The 22715-nt window shown below is 57.2% G+C and overlaps 11 protein-coding genes across 11 annotated transcripts; 5 read left to right on the forward strand and 6 right to left on the reverse strand.

The window, feature by feature from the left end:
* Positions 1 to 71: 71 nt before the first annotated feature.
* On the reverse strand, positions 72 to 1618 carry PG986_004297 (uncharacterized protein; the record flags this gene model as incomplete). Its single annotated transcript, XM_066840519.1, has 2 exons — positions 72 to 1415; positions 1493 to 1618. The coding sequence occupies 2 exons, from the start codon at positions 1616 to 1618 to the stop codon at positions 72 to 74; spliced, it is 1470 nt and encodes a 489-aa protein (XP_066703146.1).
* Positions 1619 to 2461: 843 nt separating this feature from the next.
* Positions 2462 to 4045, reverse strand: PG986_004298 (uncharacterized protein; the record flags this gene model as incomplete). The annotated part of the gene is made up of 1 exon (XM_066840520.1): positions 2462 to 4045. The coding sequence occupies one exon, from the start codon at positions 4043 to 4045 to the stop codon at positions 2462 to 2464; it is 1584 nt and encodes a 527-aa protein (XP_066703147.1).
* Positions 4046 to 4867: 822 nt separating this feature from the next.
* Positions 4868 to 6123, reverse strand: PG986_004299 (uncharacterized protein; the record flags this gene model as incomplete). Its single annotated transcript, XM_066840521.1, has 2 exons — positions 4868 to 5659; positions 5707 to 6123. 2 exons carry the CDS (start codon positions 6121 to 6123, stop codon positions 4868 to 4870), a joined length of 1209 nt encoding a protein of 402 aa, XP_066703148.1.
* Positions 6124 to 6817: 694 nt separating this feature from the next.
* Positions 6818 to 10270, reverse strand: PG986_004300 (cytochrome P450 oxidoreductase OrdA-like; the record flags this gene model as incomplete). The annotated part of the gene is made up of 4 exons (XM_066840522.1): positions 6818 to 7911; positions 7970 to 9307; positions 9389 to 9677; positions 9752 to 10270. 4 exons carry the CDS (start codon positions 10268 to 10270, stop codon positions 6818 to 6820), a joined length of 3240 nt encoding a protein of 1079 aa, XP_066703149.1.
* Positions 10271 to 11786: 1516 nt separating this feature from the next.
* On the forward strand, positions 11787 to 13699 carry PG986_004301 (uncharacterized protein; the record flags this gene model as incomplete). The annotated part of the gene is made up of 4 exons (XM_066840523.1): positions 11787 to 12019; positions 12060 to 13036; positions 13177 to 13421; positions 13496 to 13699. 4 exons carry the CDS (start codon positions 11787 to 11789, stop codon positions 13697 to 13699), a joined length of 1659 nt encoding a protein of 552 aa, XP_066703150.1.
* Positions 13700 to 13925: 226 nt separating this feature from the next.
* Positions 13926 to 15489, reverse strand: PG986_004302 (uncharacterized protein; the record flags this gene model as incomplete). The annotated part of the gene is made up of 3 exons (XM_066840524.1): positions 13926 to 14291; positions 14429 to 14762; positions 14909 to 15489. The coding sequence occupies 3 exons, from the start codon at positions 15487 to 15489 to the stop codon at positions 13926 to 13928; spliced, it is 1281 nt and encodes a 426-aa protein (XP_066703151.1).
* A 1472-nt stretch (positions 15490 to 16961) lies between these two features.
* On the forward strand, positions 16962 to 18587 carry PG986_004303 (uncharacterized protein; the record flags this gene model as incomplete). The annotated part of the gene is made up of 3 exons (XM_066840525.1): positions 16962 to 17339; positions 17374 to 18186; positions 18246 to 18587. 3 exons carry the CDS (start codon positions 16962 to 16964, stop codon positions 18585 to 18587), a joined length of 1533 nt encoding a protein of 510 aa, XP_066703152.1.
* A 1306-nt stretch (positions 18588 to 19893) lies between these two features.
* Positions 19894 to 20106, forward strand: PG986_004304 (uncharacterized protein; the record flags this gene model as incomplete). Its single annotated transcript, XM_066840526.1, has 1 exon — positions 19894 to 20106. One exon carries the CDS (start codon positions 19894 to 19896, stop codon positions 20104 to 20106), a length of 213 nt encoding a protein of 70 aa, XP_066703153.1.
* A 98-nt stretch (positions 20107 to 20204) lies between these two features.
* Positions 20205 to 20720, forward strand: PG986_004305 (uncharacterized protein; the record flags this gene model as incomplete). The annotated part of the gene is made up of 1 exon (XM_066840527.1): positions 20205 to 20720. The coding sequence occupies one exon, from the start codon at positions 20205 to 20207 to the stop codon at positions 20718 to 20720; it is 516 nt and encodes a 171-aa protein (XP_066703154.1).
* Positions 20721 to 21081: 361 nt separating this feature from the next.
* On the reverse strand, positions 21082 to 21636 carry PG986_004306 (uncharacterized protein; the record flags this gene model as incomplete). The annotated part of the gene is made up of 1 exon (XM_066840528.1): positions 21082 to 21636. The coding sequence occupies one exon, from the start codon at positions 21634 to 21636 to the stop codon at positions 21082 to 21084; it is 555 nt and encodes a 184-aa protein (XP_066703155.1).
* Positions 21637 to 22294: 658 nt separating this feature from the next.
* PG986_004307 (uncharacterized protein) lies at positions 22295 to 22621 on the forward strand (the record flags this gene model as incomplete). Its single annotated transcript, XM_066840529.1, has 1 exon — positions 22295 to 22621. The coding sequence occupies one exon, from the start codon at positions 22295 to 22297 to the stop codon at positions 22619 to 22621; it is 327 nt and encodes a 108-aa protein (XP_066703156.1).
* Between the last annotated feature and the right edge of the window lie 94 nt (positions 22622 to 22715).

Here is a 22715-nt window from a genome sequence, read left to right on the forward strand (position 1 = left end):
GAGGAAAATGTCCCTTTCGTGTAATAGAGTGGTCGAAGAATTACAGGCCAGGTCGCTGCTGTTGGGCGTGTTCAATAGCAGATACTCGTCTGAATGCATAGTCCGCGCGTCTGATGAAGACGGGGTTCTCCCACCCCCTGCGTGCTGACGCCACGGTTTCTCCACCAATCAATGCTATCAATTCCTTCGTAGGCGCGTTCCTGGGGCGGGGACAGAGTGCTTGTCAGAGTCGTGGCGGTGGTACCGAGCTGCTGCGCGATTGTGGCGAGGAGCATCCGGTTCTCCGTCCCGGCATTGCACTGGCTGCAGCGAAGCACCTGCTCCACCACGTTCATGCCGCGTGTCAGCGAAGCCAAAATATCGTCGAGGCTGGCTGGAGCTGGCCCGGCTGTAGCAGTGAGATCGCGGACATCCCCACCGACCGACCCTTCTTGGACGCCCATGCTTTCCAGGCTTGTCAACATGAGGCCCACGCACTGGCACGAGCTTCTAGCAGTATCGTGACTCATACGTCGGTTCCCAGATCTAGCGCCGCCTGAATCTCTCGGGGACGAGGGTCTAGCCGTCGATGATGCCGAGGCTGTCATGTTCAGTGTGTCGAAGGGGTTAGTCATTGCGTTGTGCAGCACCCTTGACCCCTCGTGGTGATGATGATGATTGCTAGGTCCTGAGATAGACCAGGAACGTTTACCACCGGGTGGAGGGCCGAGGAGAGGAGCGGCCGCTTCTACAAAGGACTCCCAAGGCTGGTTCTTACTTCCCTGTTTAGACGACGACGACGACAGGGCAAAAAACGAAGGGCTCGAGGCGGTATGGTGATGATGTTTCGAGGTGATCGCCATGGAATACTGACTGCCGCTTGCGGCCTGGCTGGCTGTCGGGGCTAAATCGACCGAAGCGTCAGGGATATCGTAATCGTCTCCTCCGGCCTCACAATCCATGCCTTGAGGAAGCCCTTCGTGGGCCGCGACTAAGGCGCTCAGACCCGGCGCATCGCCCGCGGTGGATGAGGTCCCGTCAAGATCCGTCACGTGATCAAAGTCGGCACTGGAAAAGTCCCAGTCCAAGTTGGAAGGGGGAGGGGATAAGGGATACAAGAGCTCCATGGGGGTGTCAGGGGCGGCTGACGGGCCGTTGTTCGGGTGCGGGCCACTGCCGCTGCTAGTGTGGTCTAGGGCCTTGTCGCCGGAGTTGGTGTGTTGCTGGCCTTGGCCGCCGGCTCGTTGCTGTCTTGACTGCGGTCTTGAAGCAGAAGAAGCAGCAGTGCTTCGCGTCGCCATAACGACATTGTCTGCCGATGGCGACGGCCGGGGAACTCTGAAGGTAGACTTGTTGTCGGAATTGGGTTGGTATGCACATGTGATACAAATGGCACGGCACCGTTTGCAGCCGTTTCTGTCCCCGCTGCACTTAAGCTGGAGTGGTGGCACTCAGCTGAGATCAGCAAAGGCCGGGTGAAATGGGGGAGGCGACTGGGAGGAAAGTCAGCTACCTTTCTTAACCGGCATTCGTTGCACGCAGTTCTGCTGTAGCCTCGAGCCTCGAACCCGTCGGCTCTCTCCAGCTCGACGTGCTCGACGTCTTTTGTGACCGAGTTGTATCGTAGAGCGCCAAACATGCTGAATTTGCAGAATGTAAGGGGGAATCGGGATGCTCTCTTTTTGCTTATTAACAGATCTGAGGAATTGAAATCAAATCGTCGTTGGATAGAACTAACGTGGGCTAGAGAACTAACTATCAGATGAGCGTAGATGAACTCTCCCCTATAAAGATCGCAAACTCTTGATAAGCAATCCCCTGTCTCCTCCCCGGTATTGGTTCGCATTAGACTTGTTACAGAAAGCGCCGAAAGCCCATCGCTTCAGGACCATCCCCTCCTTTGTCTGCGCCCTTCCCCGCGTCCGAGTTATGAGTCTTACGTCAGATTCCCCGAAGAAAGGGAAGGGCCGGGGGGACGTCGTATATCAATCGCTGACGTGCAGGAAGAATGCGACCCTGCCCTCCAGAGTTTATCTCCCCTTACCGGGGGGACGTCGCTTGCTGTTATACGCAGAAGATAGGCTCGGTCAGCCAGGGAGGTAGTTTCACTGTAACCATCCTATCTCAAATGCCGATCACCCCTGTATACCGGAGAATGTCAGAAAGTCTTGGTCATAAGTCGACAGCCGGGCGCCCATGAGGAGGAGGGTAGTAGTGCGCCCATGGCGTGATCCTTGTGAGAATCGAAACCACGCGCCGAGACCTTCCATAGACCCCCGGCTCCTCCTCCAATGCCTATCGCCTAAATGGTGCCAAGTAGGATGCGTAGTCATGCTTATTATGCCTATGAACGGTCACATTTCATGGACTCCTATATTCGGGACCGAGTGAATTACGCCACCGGCGAAAACATGACCGTGAAGATAAGACATTACTTCACGAACGCTTGATTAATTATCTGGGTCATGAAATCACTACAACGTCAAGCAATAGAGAAAGCATAGCGGTTGAACTCGTCATCCTCCTGCAAGAACTCCCTCTCCTCCCGGGACAGCGTCATGACAAACTCCAGGCCCCCATGCTGCTTGCGCGGGATCACGAAACAAGTCCGATACCCGCGATTGCACGTGCCCATCATCGGCCGGAACGCCTCCGGCCGTCCGCCGTTGGTAAACAGGGGCTCGCCGAAGCAGGTCCCGTTAAACGGCAGCGTCATCGGCGAGAGGATTCCCACCGAGGTCGACGCCGTCGACAGGCGCGAGGCCCGGATCTGCGCCCGGCGGGGGTCGTACGCGGCAACGGACCGCAGCCGGCCGTAGGCTTCTAGCAACACCTCCTCGTGCGTCTGCCGGGTAACGTGAGTCCGGATCATTCTGGCTACCCACGCCACCGTCGTCTCGGGCGCGATCAGCGTCCGCAGAGGCAGGGTGAAGATGTGCTCGAAGTTGAGGTTCCCGAGATATGGGACTGTCAAAACGCGCGATAGGTTCCGTCTTGCGTCGAAGGGCACGGCGAGCGTCGCCATCGTTTCGGCCAGATCTACCACTACTTCCGGTTGCTGCTGCTGCAATGCGCTTTTCACCGCTGTCCGGGCCCGGAGGATGCTCCTCCAGATGAAGGCACAAATGATGTCGTTTCCCGACACGTCGGTGCCGCCTTGTAGCGAGACCAGTTCTTGGCGGAGCTTTGCGTACATCTGCTGCGGCATGTAAAAAAGGCTCGGCTCCATGCCAGACTCCTGGTGAAAGGCACCATTCTGGCTCATGATAAGCGCATCGCCCGCTTCATCTTTGCATGTAGCCGCCAATCCGCCTTCTGCCAGACCGACTAGGTGCTGCGAATCGGCGTGTCGGTCGTCCACCTGAGACTTCTGCATACTGGACGGCGAATGTATCGCTTCGGCTAGGACGCTGTCCATGGCATCCCGATCGACCCCATCAGGGGGAAGCGGCAAGAATTTTGCATTGCCAGCAGCCATCTTCGCTTCGCGCTCGCGCAAGATGCCGCTACAGTGATCGGCCCATATTTTGGTCACGTTGAGCATCGCCGTCCCGTCCGAGGCTGGCGGTGCGATGGACAGGACTAGGAGGCAGCCCCCGGGAATGAAATTGGCTTGTGCTGCCAGTACTTCCGCCCCTGACCTGAAATCGGGCTGGAACGGCGATGTCCAGAGTAGATCTTCGTCATCGAACCGGTCCAGGGGGAACCCTGCCTCGCGTAATTCGTCGTATGACGTAGTTGATGGCAGCTCATGGAACCGTAAGGGGATTTCGTAAGATGGTGAAGGAGTGCCACTGCTTTCCTGTTCGGGTGGGGATTTGTAGCGTATCTCTAGCTGACCCGGTCGCCAGCCGGGTGTCTCGGTAGACTGAAAGTAAACTCGGCCGTTTAGCCACGGGGCCTGATGGATTGTCCGGCGTAGGCCTTCCTGGAGGCAGATGAACGCATCCTGGGGATCTACTTGTTGCTTCAAACCAAGATATATGATGCTTTGTGGTATGTTGCAAGGCGCGATGTGATCCAGGGGGCCGAGCAGGATGGACAGGGTCTCCGATTTTGAAGCCATTGGCTTATGTAATTGCAACCAAAACCTTGAAGCACATCGAAAGCATTGGCGACAGTATATCAGTTACGGTAGCGCCTTACTTAACTAGTAGTTGCTATCATGGCCATATTGGGCAGGTCACATCTCGTTTGGGACTAACGTCACCAGTGTCGGATGTTTCCTTGTTTGACAGAATTACCAAGCAGGCGGGAGATCTGCAGCAATCGTTTCCTTAACGAAGGATATCCGGGCGGAGTAGGGCGGCGGGGTATTCGCTTGGCAGTGTATAGTAAGTAAATGGAAGTTATCATGTTCCTAAAGACAAAAACAGTGGCTTCAGATAGTGAGAACAGGTTCCAACGGAAGTAGTCAAAGACAAGCTAATTCAGATTTGTATTGCCAATAGGTAGTTCCGAGAGCCGCAGCTATATGACGCTATAGCATCCCATAGTTTGGATTTAGGAAGCCGGCCCCTATTCTCGAGAGACAGCTCACTTAATCCAGATACTCTATACCCTGCATTCGCCACCTAGAGCATAATGGCACTACTGAGTCACTTAGGGAGAAGCCCTGATGTCACTGATGTATGCCTCACAATATATATGGACGAATTATCGATTGGCTTGCACAGGAAACCCTTTGGCAGAGATGAATTAGATTGCTATTGCTACTGTATACAAGCTTATGCACTTACCTTTCATGCAACCAGTTCGGATTTACCTGAGCTCCCATATTTCCCACTCTGGAAGTTGACCACGACTCGCCAGTCACGCCAAGCCAGTTTACTGCACCGGAGGATTAGCGGACCTCATCAAGGGCAGATTTACTTACATTCAGCACCGTTTACTGTGGCGTTTCCGGTGGCGTAGCCTGCTGCTCCCTGAACTCCAACCGCCTTCTCCCCGGCACAGCCGGCAAGTTGGGCCTCCGCGGCCGATAGAACCGGCAGAACAGCGTCTGCACGGGATCGACCAGCTCCCCCAGATCGTCCGGCCCCCAGCGCCCGGAGTGGCAGTCCCGAATGGGCCACTCGCGGTGGAACCCCGGCGTGTCGCCCGCGGGGACCGAGAAGAGGGTGTGGGGGTACCGGATCGCCATGTCCGACATGACGAACTCCTCGCGCCCGACGTACAGGCCGTTGGCGTCCATGTCCTCGACCGTCTGCATGAAGCGGACCGCGTAGTTGAGCATGCCGAGCGCGCTGCCCACGTAGCTGCCGCCGAGGAAGTGCAGCGCCTTCCACGAGCAGTCCGGGTCCGTGAAGCACCGGTGGTTGACGTCGAAGGGCGGGCCGTCCCGTTGCGACCCGTCCAGGTCGAGCTCGTACTCGCCGACGACGACGCCCGTGTCGCCTGCGAACGCGACCGAGCGCGCCACCTTGGCGTCGTCGATGAAAGTGGCCCCCTCGAGGTCGGCGAAGCCCGCGCTGCGCTCGTCCCCGACGGCGAACCAGACCGCGTCGTAGAACATGAAGGGCCCCTCCGCCCCGAAGGGCGCCCGCTGCACGCCGTCGAAGATGCAGTAGGCCTTGCCGTTGTAGGCGGCGGTCAGCCGGGGCACGTTGTAGCGGCCCACAGGCCCCGGGTCCGTAAACTTCTTGAAGAGCTCCGGCTGGACCTCGGTGAAGTTGTGGCGCTGGTGCCGGTTGTTGGGCATGTCCCAGACCGAGTCCCAAGGGTAACGACGTGCCAGTAGGGGTCATTGGGGCGCATGTCCTCGACGATTTTGCGCATCTCCTTGTTGGTGTAGAAGATGACCATCTCACCCGTCTCGGCGAGCTTGCGGATGCGGGGCAGGTACTCCTCGAAGGCGCGGCCCTGGCCATCCTTCTCGTGGCTAAAGGTGGTGATGATGGTCGGGGCCCCCGGACGGATGGGCGGTGCGACGGAAGGTTTCTTCCGGAATCGCAGCGGCCCCGAGACCAGGTGGTCCTTGGACCCGCCGTCGAACCCTTGGAAGAGCTCCTTGTTCCACTCGGCGATCGATTTGCTGCCCGGGACGCGGAGCGGCTCCATGTAGGACCGCGGGTCCACCTTGGCCGGGTTGGGGAAGGGGAACAATGGTTTGCTTAAGGGTGTGATGGGCAGCTTGTGGTTCATGAGCACTTGCTCACGTCTTTGGGAGGGAAAAGTAGGACGGATAGAGATCAACAACAAGCGTAAGTAGCACAGTCGAAGACGAGTAATGGTTCGGAACCAATTGACGTTTTCATCATATTGCCGGGGAACTTGCCGATAATATATCGTCTCTGAGTATGCGATGCCCCTGTACAATACAATTGCTCAGATGTCTCGGGTACACTATGGTTATTCGGTTCTATGATTTCAGCTGTCCAACTTCGGACATAGCTTGGAAAACAGTTGGTCTGTTGGAAGGTATGAAAGAATTATGTGCAATAATCAAACGGCTTTGTGTGCCTGACCTTTTGTTCCCCTGAGACAATGTGCAAACATTTCGAAGTGTCATCTCTACAATGAATTTGTGGCCATGCAAAGTCGTTCTTGGTCTTCTGTGGACTATGGAGCTGCCGCATTTCAGGGGCTACTGATGAGACGCATGGCAACTCCAGCAACAGACAAAGACCAAAATAGTCCAAATTTGACATGGGTACCTAAATACTCTTCTGAGTTGTACACTGGGCTCAGCGGTCAAGAATCTATCAAGGTATCTGAACACCTCGGGAAAAGCGAGATACTCTCGCCCCCTTTCCCCATCTATACGCAACCGCCCAGTACCATTCCTACCATTAGCTATTTGCTGTGCAGTATGAACATAAGCGCTTTACACACTCATTCAATCAAAGATATCCGCAATAAACCGCTCATTCCGCATCCTCACCTTGAAATCCTCCACGTCCTGCTCCGTAACCTCCTCGCCCCTCGCCCGCCGGCGCTCCATCACAATCTGCGACGCCGCCTGCCCGACGCCCTTGGCCATATTCCCACTGCCGCACACATAAATCCGGGCGCCCTGATCCCACATCTCGAGCACATCGGCGCGGTCGCGCAAGAGCCGGTCCTGGACGTAGCGACACTCCTTCGTCTCATTCGCGTCGCTATCATCACGGCTAAATGCGTACCGCACGTCAACAGCCCCCATCTTCTGCCACTCGTCGAGCTCCTCACCGTACAGGCGGTCCGCGCCCGCAGACCGGCACCCCACGAATAGCAGCGCGGGCGCGAGCTTCGCCCGCTCCTTGCCGCCGCGCTCGCGGATCAGTACGGCGCGCTCCTGGACGAAGGCGCGGAAGGGCGCGATGCCGGAGCCGGCGCAGATCATGACGATGGGCGTTGCCTCGGGGTCCGCGGGCAGGCGGAAGTAATGGTTGGTCGAGCGGACCGCGACGAGGGCCTTGTCGCCGGGCGAAAGGCTGCGGAGGTAGGTGCCCGCGACGCCGACGAAGCGGCTCGTGGTGCTCGACCACGAGGGCTCGTCGATGACGCTGTACGTCAGGGCGCATGTGGTGGGGCTCGCCAGGGGCGACGAGGAGATGGAGTAGTACCGCGGGCGCAGGGGCGGCAGGAGGGCGAGGTACTCCGGGAAGGGCATGGTGCATGTGGGGTGCTGCTCGAGCAGGTCCAGGATGGTCATGCGCGGGCCCGCAATCTTCTCTTTGAAGGCCGCTTCGTCTGCTGCCAGGGATAATAGGCTTTCTTTGTCCTCCTCATCTTGGACTGTCGCGGCAATGAGCTCCAGATCCTTGCGCGTAACGGGCTGACCGATCTCGACATAGCCTCGCAGCAGATCGAAGATCGAGACGCCCTTGCCAGTGGGGAGCGTTGTTGATCCGCTCTTGTTGATAGTGATTATGCCATCCCAAGGCAGCCCGAAACGCTTAACGACCCTGCGCACCGTGTCTTCCGGGTTCAGGGGCAGAACCGCCAGGTCTGAAATACAGTCATGTCAGTAGATGTCCAAACCCCAGATAGGATTGAGATCACTTACAATCGCCACTCGAATATGTCACGCCCTCGGGCAGCTCGAACTCAATCTGTCGCTTCTCCGATACTTCTCCATTGGTCAGCTTCTTGGTGCTGGTGACGGTGGCCCACTGCACATTCTGCTGCAAATGCGCGGCACGGTCCGCCTTAGAAACGTCCATTTCGATAGTCGGTCTAACGGGTGCGTTTTCCTTCTTCGTATCCGATGATACATGGGTCCACAGCTCGTTGGCAGTCCACGCGTCCCAATCGGCGAAGATGTCGCCCATCTTGGCATCGGTCGCGCCCTTCGCCGTCAGTCGCTCAGCCCCGGCCTTGGCCAGCAGGTCGTCGATGAGGGTCGGGATACGCTGGTACGTCGCAGTCCAGTCGCTGTTGCCGCAGCCGAAGACGGCGTACTTGACGCCGGCTAGAGAGCCCGCTCCGAGGTGTTCGAGCCAGGCGACGAAGCGTGCGGCATTATCTGGAGGCAGGCCTTCGTAAGATGCCGAGATGATTACGACAGGGGAGTCAGTAGGTAACTTGTCGATTGAGGAGTCGAGATCGCTGACGGAAGCATTGATTCCATGTTGAGAGGCCTGGGACGCCAGCTTCTGCGCGAGCGCCTGGCAGGTGCCGGTGTTGGAACCGTACAAGATCGTCATGCCAATTGTCTCATCCGAGTCCAAAGCCTTGGCATCTGAATCCTTCCTGATGTCATCCGGCACGTCAACCGTCTGTAGCCGGTGCTGGAGACCCGTGGCAGTAATGCCAGAGCGCAGAGATACTTTGATGTTGAAGTCCTTCGGCTTGATGGTCAGACTCTGGACAATCTTCATCTCGTAGTCGGGATCGGCGAGCTCGACGTTGAAGTTCTGGAGGATCATGGCGGTTGCCAAGAGGGCCTCTTGCCATGCGAATGCGCGGCCGATACAGGACCTGACTCCGGTTCCGAAGGGCTTCCAGGCGTTCTTGGGGAGCTTTTCGAACTTGCCGTCCATCATTCGCTCCGGGACGAACTCGTTGGCGTCCTCGCCCCAGACCTTAGGGTCCGTGTGGATCTTCATGAGATTGCAGATGATGCTCTGACCGCGAGGGATCTCGTACCTCCCTCCACCGATACAGACGAAGTCCTCTGTGTTCTCAGGTCGGACTGCCCTCTGGAATGCGGGCGCAGTGGGGTTGAGGCGTAGGGTCTCTCGTAGGACGGCGTTGATGTACTTCAACTCCCTCAAATGCTTAGCCTCGATCTTATCCTTTCCAATCACCCGATCAACTTCCTGCTGCGCGGCGAAGAATGTTTTGGGGTTCTTCAGCATCAGAAGGAAAGCGAAACTCAACAATCCAGAGGTGGTTTCGTGGCCTACAGGGAGTCAGATGCGTTCACAAATCATTTCTCACGACGGCCGTGGAATAGCGGGGGTGTGCGGATTCATAGACTTACCAGCAATTAAGAAGGTCTGCATGTTGACAGCAATCAATCGATCACGCATCGTCTCGCCGGTCTTCGGGTCTTTTCCGTAGAGCATGGCGTTCATCAGATCCTTCTTCTCCGTCGGGTTCTGTCGTCGGTGGTCGACAACTTCTTGACATATCCGGAACTGCAAGTCTGAGTCCTGCTTCAGCTGTTCCCGGTATGAGGGCATAAGCGATCTCAGCATGCCGCCCAATTGGGCACTATTGCTCCGTTCCGTCAGAAGATTGTTCATCGACTTGACGAAAGGATGCATGTCCTATTGCAACCGCAATCGATCATTAGCAAGCCATACACCGGCAACCTGTCAGTCGCGGAATATAATCTGCTTACCTCCTGGTAGAAGGAGTTGAAGCGATAGTCCATCGCACAAAGAGCGATGGTGTCCAGGGTAAGCCGCGAGAAGTCCTCGGGGGCGAGGATGTGATGGCTCGGCCCTTGCCTGGCCCATTTGAGCACCATCTGGCTGGCAATGTCGTGCATCTCCGGGAACATGTTCTCGATGGCCAGCGGGCCGAAGGCCGGAAGAAGGATGCGATGCGCCTGCGCCCAATCATCTCTCCTCTCGTCAATCGCCGCGAAGAGCCCCTCGGCGCCCCTGACCTCGGGGCTGAAAGGGCCTTCGACCAAGGGGCCGGAGACTAGCTTGTAGAAGCGGGTCTCGTCGCACAGCTCGTCAAACAGCTCAAAGTTTCCGACGACTATTTTCTCGGCTCCCATGACGTTGAACTTGACGATGGGCCCGTAGATGTCCAGGAGACGGCCGATGGCGAAGAATGGCACCTCATCCTGCAGGTCGAGGATGTTGCCAACAAAGGGGAGCCCAGCAGGCGACGGTATCGGTTCCGTCATTGTGAGATTGTGCGGCTCAATCACAATGGGAATCTAGTGAGTAGCTGGACTAGAGGGGTCTTGTTGGTGTGATGTAGATGACCCCTAGATGGCGATGGTTGGTACGAACGGTCATAGAATCAACCGTCTTGGTTCACGGGGATGGGCAAGGCCAAGGGGTTATATTCTCTAGCCGTGATGTGGGCTGGGATGCAGGACCCTTAATAATCTCAGATACACGTGCATGGGTGGCAGATGTCCAGATGCGGTTGAAACGACAACTCTCCGGCGGAGTCTTGGGGTGGAATCACGGCGTCGCTTAAACACCGATTAAGCGGAGCCATGATGGGAACGTGGCGGCCTGTCGATCACGGATTACGTTGTCGGCTAAGCCGCCCTTCGTATGTAGAGCTGCGGGATCGTACAGAATCTTTCTGGTAAGCATACCGAGATGTACTCGATCTCGTGTGACGTTTGAGTTGTGGCAATAGGATGAACACAATTGCATTCTGAAAATGAGAGGGCATCTGCCATCTTCACCGCCCAAATGCGACAGCGATGTTTTGGGAGGTTAGGTTACCTCTTTGGTCAGCTAAAATGGGCGCTCTAGTTGCACTAATGCTCGGGTTCGGGATCGTTCCTGCCTTCGATAGCACAACCCACATTGAGCACTTGCACCATCAAGAGCCGTGGCCTTGGCATCCATGCTGGACTAACATTGCGGGTCGCGAATTTCTGGACCGCGACAAAAAGGCACTGAAACCAGCAGTCAGTAGCAGTAATAGCGGATGAAGCCGCCAGCATCTTGGCCAATTAGTTGACAACACTCATTGACTTAAATAGATGTGGACAAGCAACCGGACTTTCTTTGCATGTGAGTATGTGCCTCGGCAATCGGTCTCGATCTTTCGTATGTCCATTTTTGACATTTGATCTGTCCTCAGGGAGTGTTTCCCATTGCTGCTGCTGTAGATGTAGGCGCACTTTGCGGTGACGATGACGCATAACCCCTTGTCCTGCGTTGCTACGTTGCTCTCTTCAGCCCCTCGGGGGTTTCTAGCGGTGGCAGGGTGGTCGGTCAGCTCCAGGGCTGAGTCTGAGTGCTTCAGCTGGGGGAACTGCCTCGGCCTGGGCCGCCTGCAGTGAAGAGCGACAGGCGGGCCGCTTTTGCCCCGCGCCGCCGACTTGCCACGGCACTGGTTCTACCATTCGTACCTCACCCAATTGAACTACAAGATAAATGCTCAACTGCCGGGCGTACAATTGACCCCGACCCAACCCCGCGCTCACCTGGGCAAGAACGGGATTCATATCTCGTTATGAGGGGATCCCTTTCAGGCAATATGGGTAATCCAATAGAGGCCATTTCGACTCTTGGGTCAGAAGGAGAAACCAATGAGCCCATACAGAGAAACACATGAGAACTATATGTGTACACTCATATTCCGGCAAGTAGGTAGATAGACCATTTGTACCTCGTTACCATATATCAGACTGGATACGCAAACCAACTAGGAAGAAAACGCGACCAGGAATCATGGAACCATACACCATCCACCAAGAAGCCAGCCGCATCTATCACGACGTCCTCCTCCCAGACGCGCGCCTCGGACTCCCCCTCGAGGTCCTCGCCGCCGCATCCCGGACCTCCTTCACCACGGACACCACCATCCCCCGCCCCTTCATCCCCGTGCCCACCAAAGTAACCGAGTGCAGCACCGCGCTCTGGGCCCTCCTAGCCACCTACGCCAACGCCCTCACCACCCACCGGTACGCCCTCCCCCGACTACCAGCACGTCGTCGTAGACAGCGACGCCGCCACCGCCTTCACCTTCTCCTTCCTCCTCCTCAAACTCAACGGGAAACCGCTATCGGACCCGGAGATCCGCGCCCGCCTCCTCCGGCACGACACCACCCACCAGTCCCACCCCTGGCGCCGCCTCTGCACCAACCTCTACCGGTGCGGGGATGGCCGCTGGTTCCACCTCCACGGCGGCCTCGACGCGAGCCCCAGCCTGCGCATGCTGGGTCTGCCGACGCACCGGCCGGATCTCACGGACGACACGGAGATCATCGCGCGCTACGCGGACCGCGTCCGCGAGGCCGCCGACGATGCCGACTGGCTCGATTTCGAGTGCAACGAGCACTGGCGCCAGGCGGGGACCGTCTGCCTTACGGCGCAGGAGTACCGCGAGAGTCCGCAGGGGCGCGCGGTGGGCGGTGATCCGCTCTACTTGATCGAGGAGTCGGACCTGGACGTCCTGTCTGCGCCGGTCCCGTGGCCGGCGCCGCTGCAGACATCCCCGAACCCCGCGACGACGATGCGGCCGCTCGAGGGGATCAAGCTCCTCGACCTGACGCGCGCGATCGCGGGCCCCACGATCGCGCGGCTCGCGGCCCTGTTCGGGGCGACGGTGATCCGCGTCTCGAGCAAACCGTTGCCGGAGCTGACCACGTTGCTCTACGAGAGCAACCTCGGCAAGCGCGACGTCGATCTGGACCTGAAAACGGAAGACGGGCGAAAGGCGCTGCTGCACCTCCTCGAAGACGCCGACGTGATCCTCGACGGCTACCGCCCCGGCGCCCTGGAGCGGCTCGGGTTCGGTCCCGCGTACGTCCACGGCCTCGCGCGCCGCCGCGGCAGGGGCATCGTCTACGCGCGTGAGAACTGCTACGGCTGGAGGGGGCCGCTGGCGCACCGGAGCGGGTGGCAGATGATCAGCGATGCCGTGACGGGGCTGGCGTGGGAGTTTGGCGAGTTCATGGGCGTCGAGGGGGAGCCGATTGGTAATTATGCCTGAGCCTGAGCCCAGATCCTCCACTGCTTCTCTCTACAGCTTGCATTCTTATCTGAGATGCATCAGGGGATGATAGCAGACGGAAAGGGAGTGTGAGAGAGTAAGAGAGCTGACCGTGAAGAAACGCAGTCCCACCTCTGCCCAATTCCGACTTCCAAACAGGCATCGTCGGCTGCCTCGCCATCATGAACGCCCTAGACCGTCGCGCCAAAAAGGGCGGCAACTACCTCGTCTCGGTGTCGCTGAACCAGTACAACAGCTTCTTGATCTCGCTCGGGTTCCACGACGCCGCGGTCCGGGACGAGCTGCGGAAGATGTGGGGTGACGAGTTCAAGCCGCGGTATTACGACGACATGCATCGAATGCTGGCCATAGTCAGTCCCATTCCGGTTCCCCAACATAATGTCTTATGGATACGTACGTGTCCATGGCGCTAACCTCCCCCCAGTTTAGCCGGGAACTCCCCAAGAAGGCGCCGTCCTTGTTCGACCCGAAGCTCATGATGTCCCTGAAAGCCGACCTCGGCGTCGAGGACGAGACCATGGACTTCCTGGGACCGCCGGTCTCCTTCGACGTCACTCGTCTCGGGTACGATGTGGGCAGCTGTGAGAAGGGAAGCTGCAAAGCTGAATGGCCCGCCCAGGGTGGGTGAAGGGGTTTGATACATAGTGTCGATATGGTTTCATTTGCGGGTATCAAGATCGGCTATAGCTACAGAAAATTACAATACATATAAGCAAGCACTTTGGTAACTAACATACACTTGTCACAGTTCGAAAATACGTGTTCATGTTTTCATGAACAATTTCCGACCCTCGTTATCTGGGCACGCCGATCCTGTCTATGTGCGCCTAACGAATGAACATTCGTAGAAACCGCTACGGGATCGGCGGCTTTATCATCACCCGATCCGCTTCATCGTCATCAAAACCTGCCCACGTATGGTCCTCGCCGCCACCGCCCCCTTCTTCGTCGTCTTCGCTATCGGTCACATCAGAGCCGTCATCCTGGTCGCCCATGTCGATATCGCCGCCTGAGGGTTGGAATACGGATGTCCTGTTTCCGTTGGGTAGACCTGACGGATACTGGGGTAAGCCGACGTAGGGGTAGACTGCGGGTACGACGACGGAGGGGCAGAAGATGGCAGATAAGTCGACGAAGGAGTGGACGGTGGTGGACGCGATGACGGCGGTAGAGTGTGCGACATGTAGTTCGGAGTCGCAGGAGGCGGCGGCCGTGCCATGCTCTGATGTTGTGGCTGTTGTGGTGGGGGTGGTGGGGGTGGTGGCAGCGGAAGTTGATGTTGCTGTTGCTGTTGCTGTTGAGAAGGAGCGGCTGCAGGCGGTGGCCTGGTAGTCTTCCTCGGCCTCTCCGCATCAACGGTCGCGAGAGCTGCCTGCCACTGGAGCAGCTCGGCCTTCATCCTCCGCCGCGATTGCAGATTCCAGGCTCGCACCATACGCACCTTGTCCGCAAACGACTTGACGGAGCCGCTGTCCGATGAAGGCTTGCCTAGGGTCGGCAACGGCTGGGTCGGTATTGACGTCTGGGTAACACTGCCGCCTGCATAAGGGGTATGCTGCGGGTACTGGTGATGCGAGGCTTGCGAGCCATAAGGCGGCACAGGGCCCGACGGCGGCCTTGTCTTAGGGGCATGCGACTTTGGCTTTCTGACCTTGGGGGGCGCCATTCCGGAGACCACCGGCTCTGCCGAGCTGACTCCTGATCAATTCATCATGCGTGATCGGCTCATTGGTACATCTCTAGAAAGTAAATGGTCAGTCAGTAAAGAACCTCGTAGAGAGCAGGCCATGGTACGTGACTCACCCGATGTTGGTTCTGGTAGCAGCAATTGGCACACGCATGCCTGATGGTGCTAACGGCCAGGATCTCGGGCGGTGCCACCACGCATCTCGCGAACGGGCCGTTCTTGAGGCGACAATTGCGGCATGGATTAGGGTTGATCTGGCCACAGATGAAGATCATCATGGAAGAGAAGTCGTTGGGCGTCCTTGGTACAAACCCGCCATTCTGGCGGTTGGGGTTCCATTCGATTTGTCGAATGGTCTTTTGGTCCGACAGCAGGGAAGCCAGAGGATGCTGGAACCGTTGTTGGTTCCTGAACTCGGCCGGGAGGGTTTGAATGGCCGTCTGCCATGCCGATATATCACTCCCGATAGGAGCAGGGGGCGGGGCGTCATCTGATTCGTCGTCTTCGCCCTCCTCGTCTCCCGGGTTCTGAGCTGCTGCCGAGCTTGGGGTTCGGCTCTGGGACATGGACTGGGTAGCCGAGCCAGTCTGGGTCTGGGTCTGGGCGGCCGGGCCATGATGGTGCATAGGCGAGTCAAAGGGCGTTGACAGCACACGCTGGGATGACAGACGCTCAGCAGCGGCCGCATCTGCCAAAGCCCCAAAGTCTTTGATATCCGGAAAGTCCTCCATGATATGTACCACACGTGCGGATGTGGGGTCAAGGGTGTTGGTTATGCAGGGGGTCGCGGTCGGTTGTAGCGCGCGAAAGAGAGACGCGCCTCAATCAGCCAGTCAATCGATCACTCAACCCAGTTGGCCCAAACAACAGGTTTCGACCAATTCGATAGAGAAAAATTGTCCTCCCCAGTTCGCTCCAGTGTCATAACGTCCTATGTCTCGGCATGAAAAGTCCGTCGGCTGACATTGACCGGCTGCGGGAAAACACCAAAGACAGAGATGGGGATTGGGGGAATTGGTAGTACCATCTTGGCCGCAAGTGTCGCATTGAAGCACTGAATGCGCTAACTTGGGACGCCCCGGTAGAACTTCGGCAACAGTGGCCAGCACCCTTTCCCAGGCTCCATGCGCAAGGCCTCGAGTCATCTATGTGACAAACATTGATCATCTCAACTCGTGTGGTGAGCATTGCACAACGGAATATAAGCATAGACATTTCAGTCTTTTGGGACATCTTTTGTAATGTATATCCAGTCGAGGTCATCTCACATTCTCTCCATCGAGTCGAAGCATCCAATTGCGAGACTGCGAATGAGCATTCTCAATAATGCAGTCACTGGCTCGGCCAACCTGGCCCGCCTGTCCCGTCGCGAGCGCTAAATGCTGGCCCCAGGGCCCCAAGTCCACCATGTCAGGTAGGGCAATAGCAAACAACGAGCAACAGCTGATCCTGCACAATGTCTATGATGGATACTACATACCTATCATTGCACCAATCTCGTGTCTGACGATACAACTAGGGGTACCAATCAATAGAGGGATCGATCGGTCATCTTCGCTTAAATTTAGTTCTGACGGCGCACTGCCAACGCCCGAACCCGCCCCAGCGCCCCCCGGGAAACGAGCAGCAATTAACTTGCAGTCCGTACCTAGAGCTTACCTGGCAGCATGGCTTGGGGGGCGCGCTACTGCACCACGCCCTGGTGTGTCCCACCTGGGTCGAGGGATCTGCAGCAATGCCCTTACCTAACGTCACCTACCGACAACATTGTTGGCGTTCCGAAGCTGCATCGCACTTTCTCGGTTAAAGCTGGCGGTTGGTCGCAGAGATTCAGTAGTAGCGGAAGCGAGATACCTTTGACCCTTTGCCAATTAGGTAGCAGCAGCTGATGAAAACAAGGGAGGCTCCGCTGGATGTCCATCCTGGCAATCGCCATTTGGGAAGGGGCTATTGAATCTATCGACTTGTAACATTTAACGGCCAAGTGCCCACACCCATTTCTCAGTTTCCGCCCTTTTTTGTTCCTTTGCTTTTCGACTCCTACCGGCGCAGGCCAGCCGAAGCAAGCGGCTCACAACCGAGCAGATTCAACAACCACATGGACTGAAAAAGAAGGTATCATACCCCGGTCTTCACTCCTTGGCGATCTTGTCTTCCCGGTCCAATTCTCATTTTCAATCCGGCATCCTGCGAAGCTGGCCAAATGTCGACGACACTCCTTCGCCCGGCGGTCCTCGGGCCGGTCTTTGCCATCATCAGCTATGTCGTCTACCAGATCCTGCGCTCGCCCAGAGTCAAGCTGCCGGATCTGCCCGTCGTCGGCGCCAAACCCGGCGAGTGGTTCCCGCTGCAGCGCGCAAGATGGCGAAACGCCTCCAATATGGCGGCCGCGACCCAGCAGGCCTATCGCCAATACAGGAACCAGGCCGTCATCTTCCCGGTCGCCGGTGACTATGACTACGTCTATCTCCCCTTGGAAGAGCTGCAGTGGCTTCTCGACCTGCCCGACTCCAGCGTCAGCATGCACCAACGCGCCATGGATGTTCTCCAAATCCAGCACACGGTGATGGAGCCGCAGCTCGTGGAAAACCCCCGTTCACCATAGCATCGTGAAGGGCGTCATGACCAGGGAGACGGGCAACCTGATCCCGGAGCTGTACGACGAGTCTCAGCATGCCGTGAGCAAATTCTGGGGTACGGAACCCGGCGTTACCAAGGAAATGCCTGTATATGCCGTAGTACAGCAGATGGTGAGTCGGGTCACGAACCGAGTCTTCGTCGGCTTTCCATTGTGTCGCGACGAGGTCTTCTTGAAAACCGGCATTGCGTATGCCATGGACGTCCCGATCTCTGCGAATATCCTGAAATTTGTCTGGGAGCCTCTTCGACCACTCGCCGCACTGGCGGTTGCTCTGCCAAACCGCATTCACACAAACCGGTTCATCGCCATGCTCCGGCCAGAGACCGAGCGCCGCATCGCCATGTATGACGCCCTAAAAGCAGACCCGGAAACGAAGGCGGCCGACAAGACGCCTAACGACTTGCTCCAGTGGTGCGTCGACCAAGCCAAGGCCTCCGGGGATTGGTACCTGAACCGAGTCTACTCGCTGGCCTCTCGGGTGCTTCTGTTGAACTTCGCATCCATCCACACGTCCTCGTTCGCCATGACCCATGCCATGTTCGACCTTGCCTCAAACGATCCTGCGTACATCGAGGAGCTCCGCCACGAAATCAAGACGGTCCTTGCCGAAAACGGCGGCGTCTGGGACAAGCGCACGCTCCAGAAGATGCATAAGCTGGACAGCACCATGCGCGAGTCCCAGCGCATGAACTCCATCGTCACGTTCGCGACCACCCGCCAGGTCATCGACCCCAAGGGCATCACCACGCCCTCGGGCGTGCACATCCCCCGGGCGCCGTCGTGGGCGGTCCGTCCTACCCCGTCTTCCACGACGAAGCCATCTACCCGGACCCCTACACTTTCAAGCCGTTCCGGTTCGCGGAGATGCGACAGCAACAAGAGGTCAGCGGCGCCGGGGCCGACGGCGAGAAAGGAGACCCAGCTTCTACCACTACTAAGAACTATGTACAGCGCGCGCGGCAGGCCTGGGCCACCACGAGTCCTGACTTCGTTGCCTTTGGCCACGGAAGGTATGCTTGCCCGGGACGGTTTTTCGCGGCGGCGGAGCTGAAGCTCATGCTCGCGTACATTGTGCTGCACTACGATATCGGGCACCTGGAGCAGCGCCCGAGCAATTCGTGGTTTTCGGCGGCGCGGTTGCCTCCTATGAAGGAGTCTTTGAAGTTGACGAGAAGGGCGGATGTTTGATACCTGAGAGCATGGGACGGTGGTAACCTGCGGCGGTGACACCCTGTGGAAAATTCCAGCAACTACATAAACCAATGCCCGCGATTACCGATAGTTTTATGGATTGTTTCACGGCATTACAGGAGGTGCCAAGCAAAAGCCATAGCCGTCGACATCATAGAAGATCAATACAAGAACAATAGCAATCCACGAATGTGTATTCACAGACAAAGTGGCCCCAAAGGAGAAGTAGATGAAACGAAGCGGCGGTCCCAACATCTTCCATGGTGCTGATGCAGCTCCTCTGCCATGTTGTCGCCACGTGGACTAAAAACCTCAAAAGTGAAAAGAGACGAAAGCATTGGGTGATCGGTGGTATGGATCAGATTTGAGTGCGCGATCTCTGGTGTGTTGAAGTTAGGTTCCCAGCAAGAGCGCTTCAACTCACGAGGGGGCTGTGAAGGACAGTTCCAAGCGTGCACCTGGGAGTTCTTCATATTCCGCCATACATGCCACTCAAACACCGTTGACAGGAAGACCTACTATCGAGATACTTTGATCTACCCTCCCCTCCCTATGGAATCTTGATTTTTTGCGGCCCAGGCAAATGTGGGATAGCATGAGTGGATGGAAATCCCGTCTTTACGTGTTTGTCACCTCGGTCAGTCCTTCTATCTGAAGGTATACGAGCACTTTGGGAAGCGCCTAGATATGTGGCCATTTCTCCTGTCGAAAATAAAACATAGTGGTGATGTGATATACAAGCTCGGTGATCAAGTCCGCCCCATAATGGTCTGATGGTAAGTGGACTTCTAGGCACATGTTGACACCCGTTCTTATTACACGATTTTGTATCTCATAGGCCTCGCATGGGCTAATGGAATTTCTTAAATCCGGATTTGATACGCCCACCACTACCATGGGAGAACAGTAGAAGTCAAAACGCCGTAACGGGTGCCAAGGATCTTGCAGTTTCGAGAAGCACGAATGTCTCACATCCCCCCTCCCTTTTGTTTTGTTCAAGACATGCTGCCACCCTTTTCTATGGACTTCCCGAGCCCTTCTGAATCAAAACAAAGAACCTTTGTTCGATATACCTGCTAAAGAAGTTAGGATGGGTCCGTTGGGCGGCGTGGCGGGCACTATTATATCACTAGTAGCCGAGAAGATGTCGCCCATCCGCCTACATTCATTGCCCGGTATCACATGTTGCAGAGGGAAGTCGCCGCCCAGAACCCGAAAAAGCGTTGGTAACAAGAAAGAGGTTACCAGTCAAGACGGACGTAATTTGAACTATCGATTTTGAACCGGAAGCGAGAGCAAGACTATGGAGAACACCTTCTACGTCACCCGCCGCTTCCCCTGCGGCCACAGCGCCGTCTACGAGCACCCGGCCATCGTGCTGCGCAAGATGACGCGGGCGGGCCTAGTGCCGCGGGACCAGGAGTTTGCGCACATCACCGTCCACCTCGGCACGAGCGACGGGTGCAGCACGTGCCCCCGGCGCATACTACAGCAACAAGAACAATACCGACGATAAACGTGATAGATCTCGTAAGAAGCCCCAATACTACTCCAACCGCCACGCCAACGACGACAAAGTCGCTTCTGAAACACACCTTCTGCTGCGAACACAACATGCGACGGCCCATGCACGAGTCCGTCGTCGCCAAACTGCAGAAACACGAGGTCGTCCCGAGCAGCAACCCCCCGGGCCCCATCGTGCTGGAAGTCGAGAGCTCGTACTGCGAAGGATGCCAGGAGTCCAAGATGCGCTCCGTGCACGAGTCCCTGCACGCTCTCCAACGAGACCTGGTGGGCCTAGACCCTTCGAAGCTGAACAGCAGTAATCACCACCACAACAACAACGAGAAGTTGCTGCTGCGGCAGGAGGACGAGCTCCGGGACGTGTTCCGCGAGCTCGAGGAGGCGCAGCTGACGGCCGAGCTGGCGCCGCGGCATTTCCGGGGCGCGCTGCGGGTCTTTGCCGAGATCTGCGTCGCGGCGGTGGCGCCGCCCGAGCGGCTGCGGGGGTGGGTTCAGACTTTGACGACGAACGACTACATGGTGGGAGACGTGCAGAGGGCGATCGAGGAGAGGCTCATGAGGAGTGGGTGGTCACGGATGGGCAAGGGAGAGGGGGCAAGAGCTTAAGAGAGCATGTACCCAGAATTAGTCACTGTATCAAGATAGATACCCTGTACACTATTATGTATACAAACATTTACCCGAATCACACGAGGAGTCACAAGTCAACAAGAGAGAGAGAGAGAGAGAGAAGAGCCAGAAGTGGTTGGACCTCAAAATCGTGGTATTCAGATTATTGTCTCATCATCTGGGTAACTTCTTCTAGGTCGTAATCCAAGAGCAATGCGCCGTTCTATATGCAAAAATTTGTGGTTTCCTTTGTCGTCACATGATATGCGTTAAGCGTGTCCTCTCCTCCTCCTCCTCAGTACTCCCACGTCCTCACATTAGAAACACGAGTCCCATGGAATATGGAAGCGGAAGCGATTTACTGCTGCGAGTACAGGCAGCCGACGGGCTCAGAGATGGTCTGGACGCGGGCGGCAACGGCGGTGCAGTTGGAGTTGCCGCCGGGGTTGGTGGCGCCGGCGACCCAGATCTTGTAGGCGCCCTCGGCGTAGCCGGGGCAGGCCTGGAAGTCGCTGCCGTCGAACTTGAGGTGGCCGTCCTCAATGGAGAAGCCGGTGCGCTCGGCGTTGCGGGGCGCGGGCTCGACGCCGGTGGTGTAGCCCATGATGCCCTGGCCCATGCCGGAGCGGTCGACGTAGAGCTGCTGGGGCGGGTTCTGGCCGTTGTTGAAGAGGAACAGCTCCGACTTGTCGTTCAGGTGGAAGGTGGCGTACTCCTCCTTGACGCCCTTGTCACACGCGGCGTCCTGGGCCTGGCCGTAGTTGAAGATGCCGCGGCTGCTGGCGCTCCAGCCGGCATACTGCAGCTTGGTGCCCGAGGCGATGGACAGGACGCCGAAGGTCTGGCCGATGGGGGTCTGGGCCGAGACGGCGGCGGCCGAGGCGGCGGCGATGGCGAGGTTCTTGAACTGCATTTTGGCGGTTGGGTTGGTTGGTTGGTTGATTAGGTGATTGATTATTAGAATAAGCTGGTGGGTAAAGCGAATGTTGGAGTGGGATGCAGCGATTGTGTTGATTGATGAGGGTGAGGAGCAAAAGGGAAAACTCTCGACTACCGGAGGATTCGTGATGCTTATATAGTTGGAGGATGGGTTGACATGCAGGTACGTACATACAGCCAGCACCGCAGCCCACACGATAATATGGGGCACACACACAGCATACGAGGATCAGAATCAGGGGAAGGCCGTCGAAGGGGCTTCTGGAAGGGGCTTCTGGAAGGGTGGACGCATTGACGGTTGTTGCCGCTGTTGCTCTCACCGGCAAATCAACTCATCAGCGCCGCTAATCCCTGGCTTTGCACGATCCGCGGAAAGATTCTTTGCGGATGAAGTCATCGGCTGGCATCTGGCTTGGAGTTGCACAGCCCGGCTCCACCTGGCCACCTGGCCCGTATTCAAGTGGTGAAAACCGGGGCCGCCGAGACCCCAACAGCGAGGCATGACGGCCGTTGGCGAGCTAAATGGGAAGTGCCGCCGTCCAGGGTCAACGTTCTGGTCAAAGGGCCTCGGCTTGGACGGGCAGTCGGGGAGGCACAGCAAGAAGCAAGAAGCAAGAGACAGGAGGCGCGCTATGCCCGAAGCGTCCATCGGCTCCGAAGGCCAGAACCCAGAGTGTCAGGTTGAAAGTCTACTGAGATTGGGAGTTTATGCGCAGGGCACTCCAGTTCTGCCTCCAGTTCGGCCTCCAGAGCAGTGTCCAGAGCAGTGTCCAGAGGCACTCTCCTCTGAGCCTCTGCACCCGTCAGCCGGCGAATCGTCCTCCCATCGCACGTCCGCCTCACACCTTCCGTTCGAGAAGGTCCAGAAGGAGAAAGAAGTCCACACCCAGACCGCCTGCTTGTCTTTGGCTGGTTGGCTGGCAATAACCTCCAACCCGTTACCCATTCAATACTACTAGGTAGCCTCTGCCAGCTGTCGCTAGTGCGTTACAGCATAACTGTTGCCCATAACGGCCGGCCCTGTCACGTCACACCTGCCCGCTAGCCTGGGTA

Source organism: Apiospora aurea (genome assembly GCF_038362705.1).
Source record: "Apiospora aurea strain CBS 24483 chromosome Unknown utg000003l_segment0_segment0, whole genome shotgun sequence".
NCBI classification, from domain to species: Eukaryota; Fungi; Ascomycota; class Sordariomycetes; order Amphisphaeriales; family Apiosporaceae; genus Apiospora; species Apiospora aurea.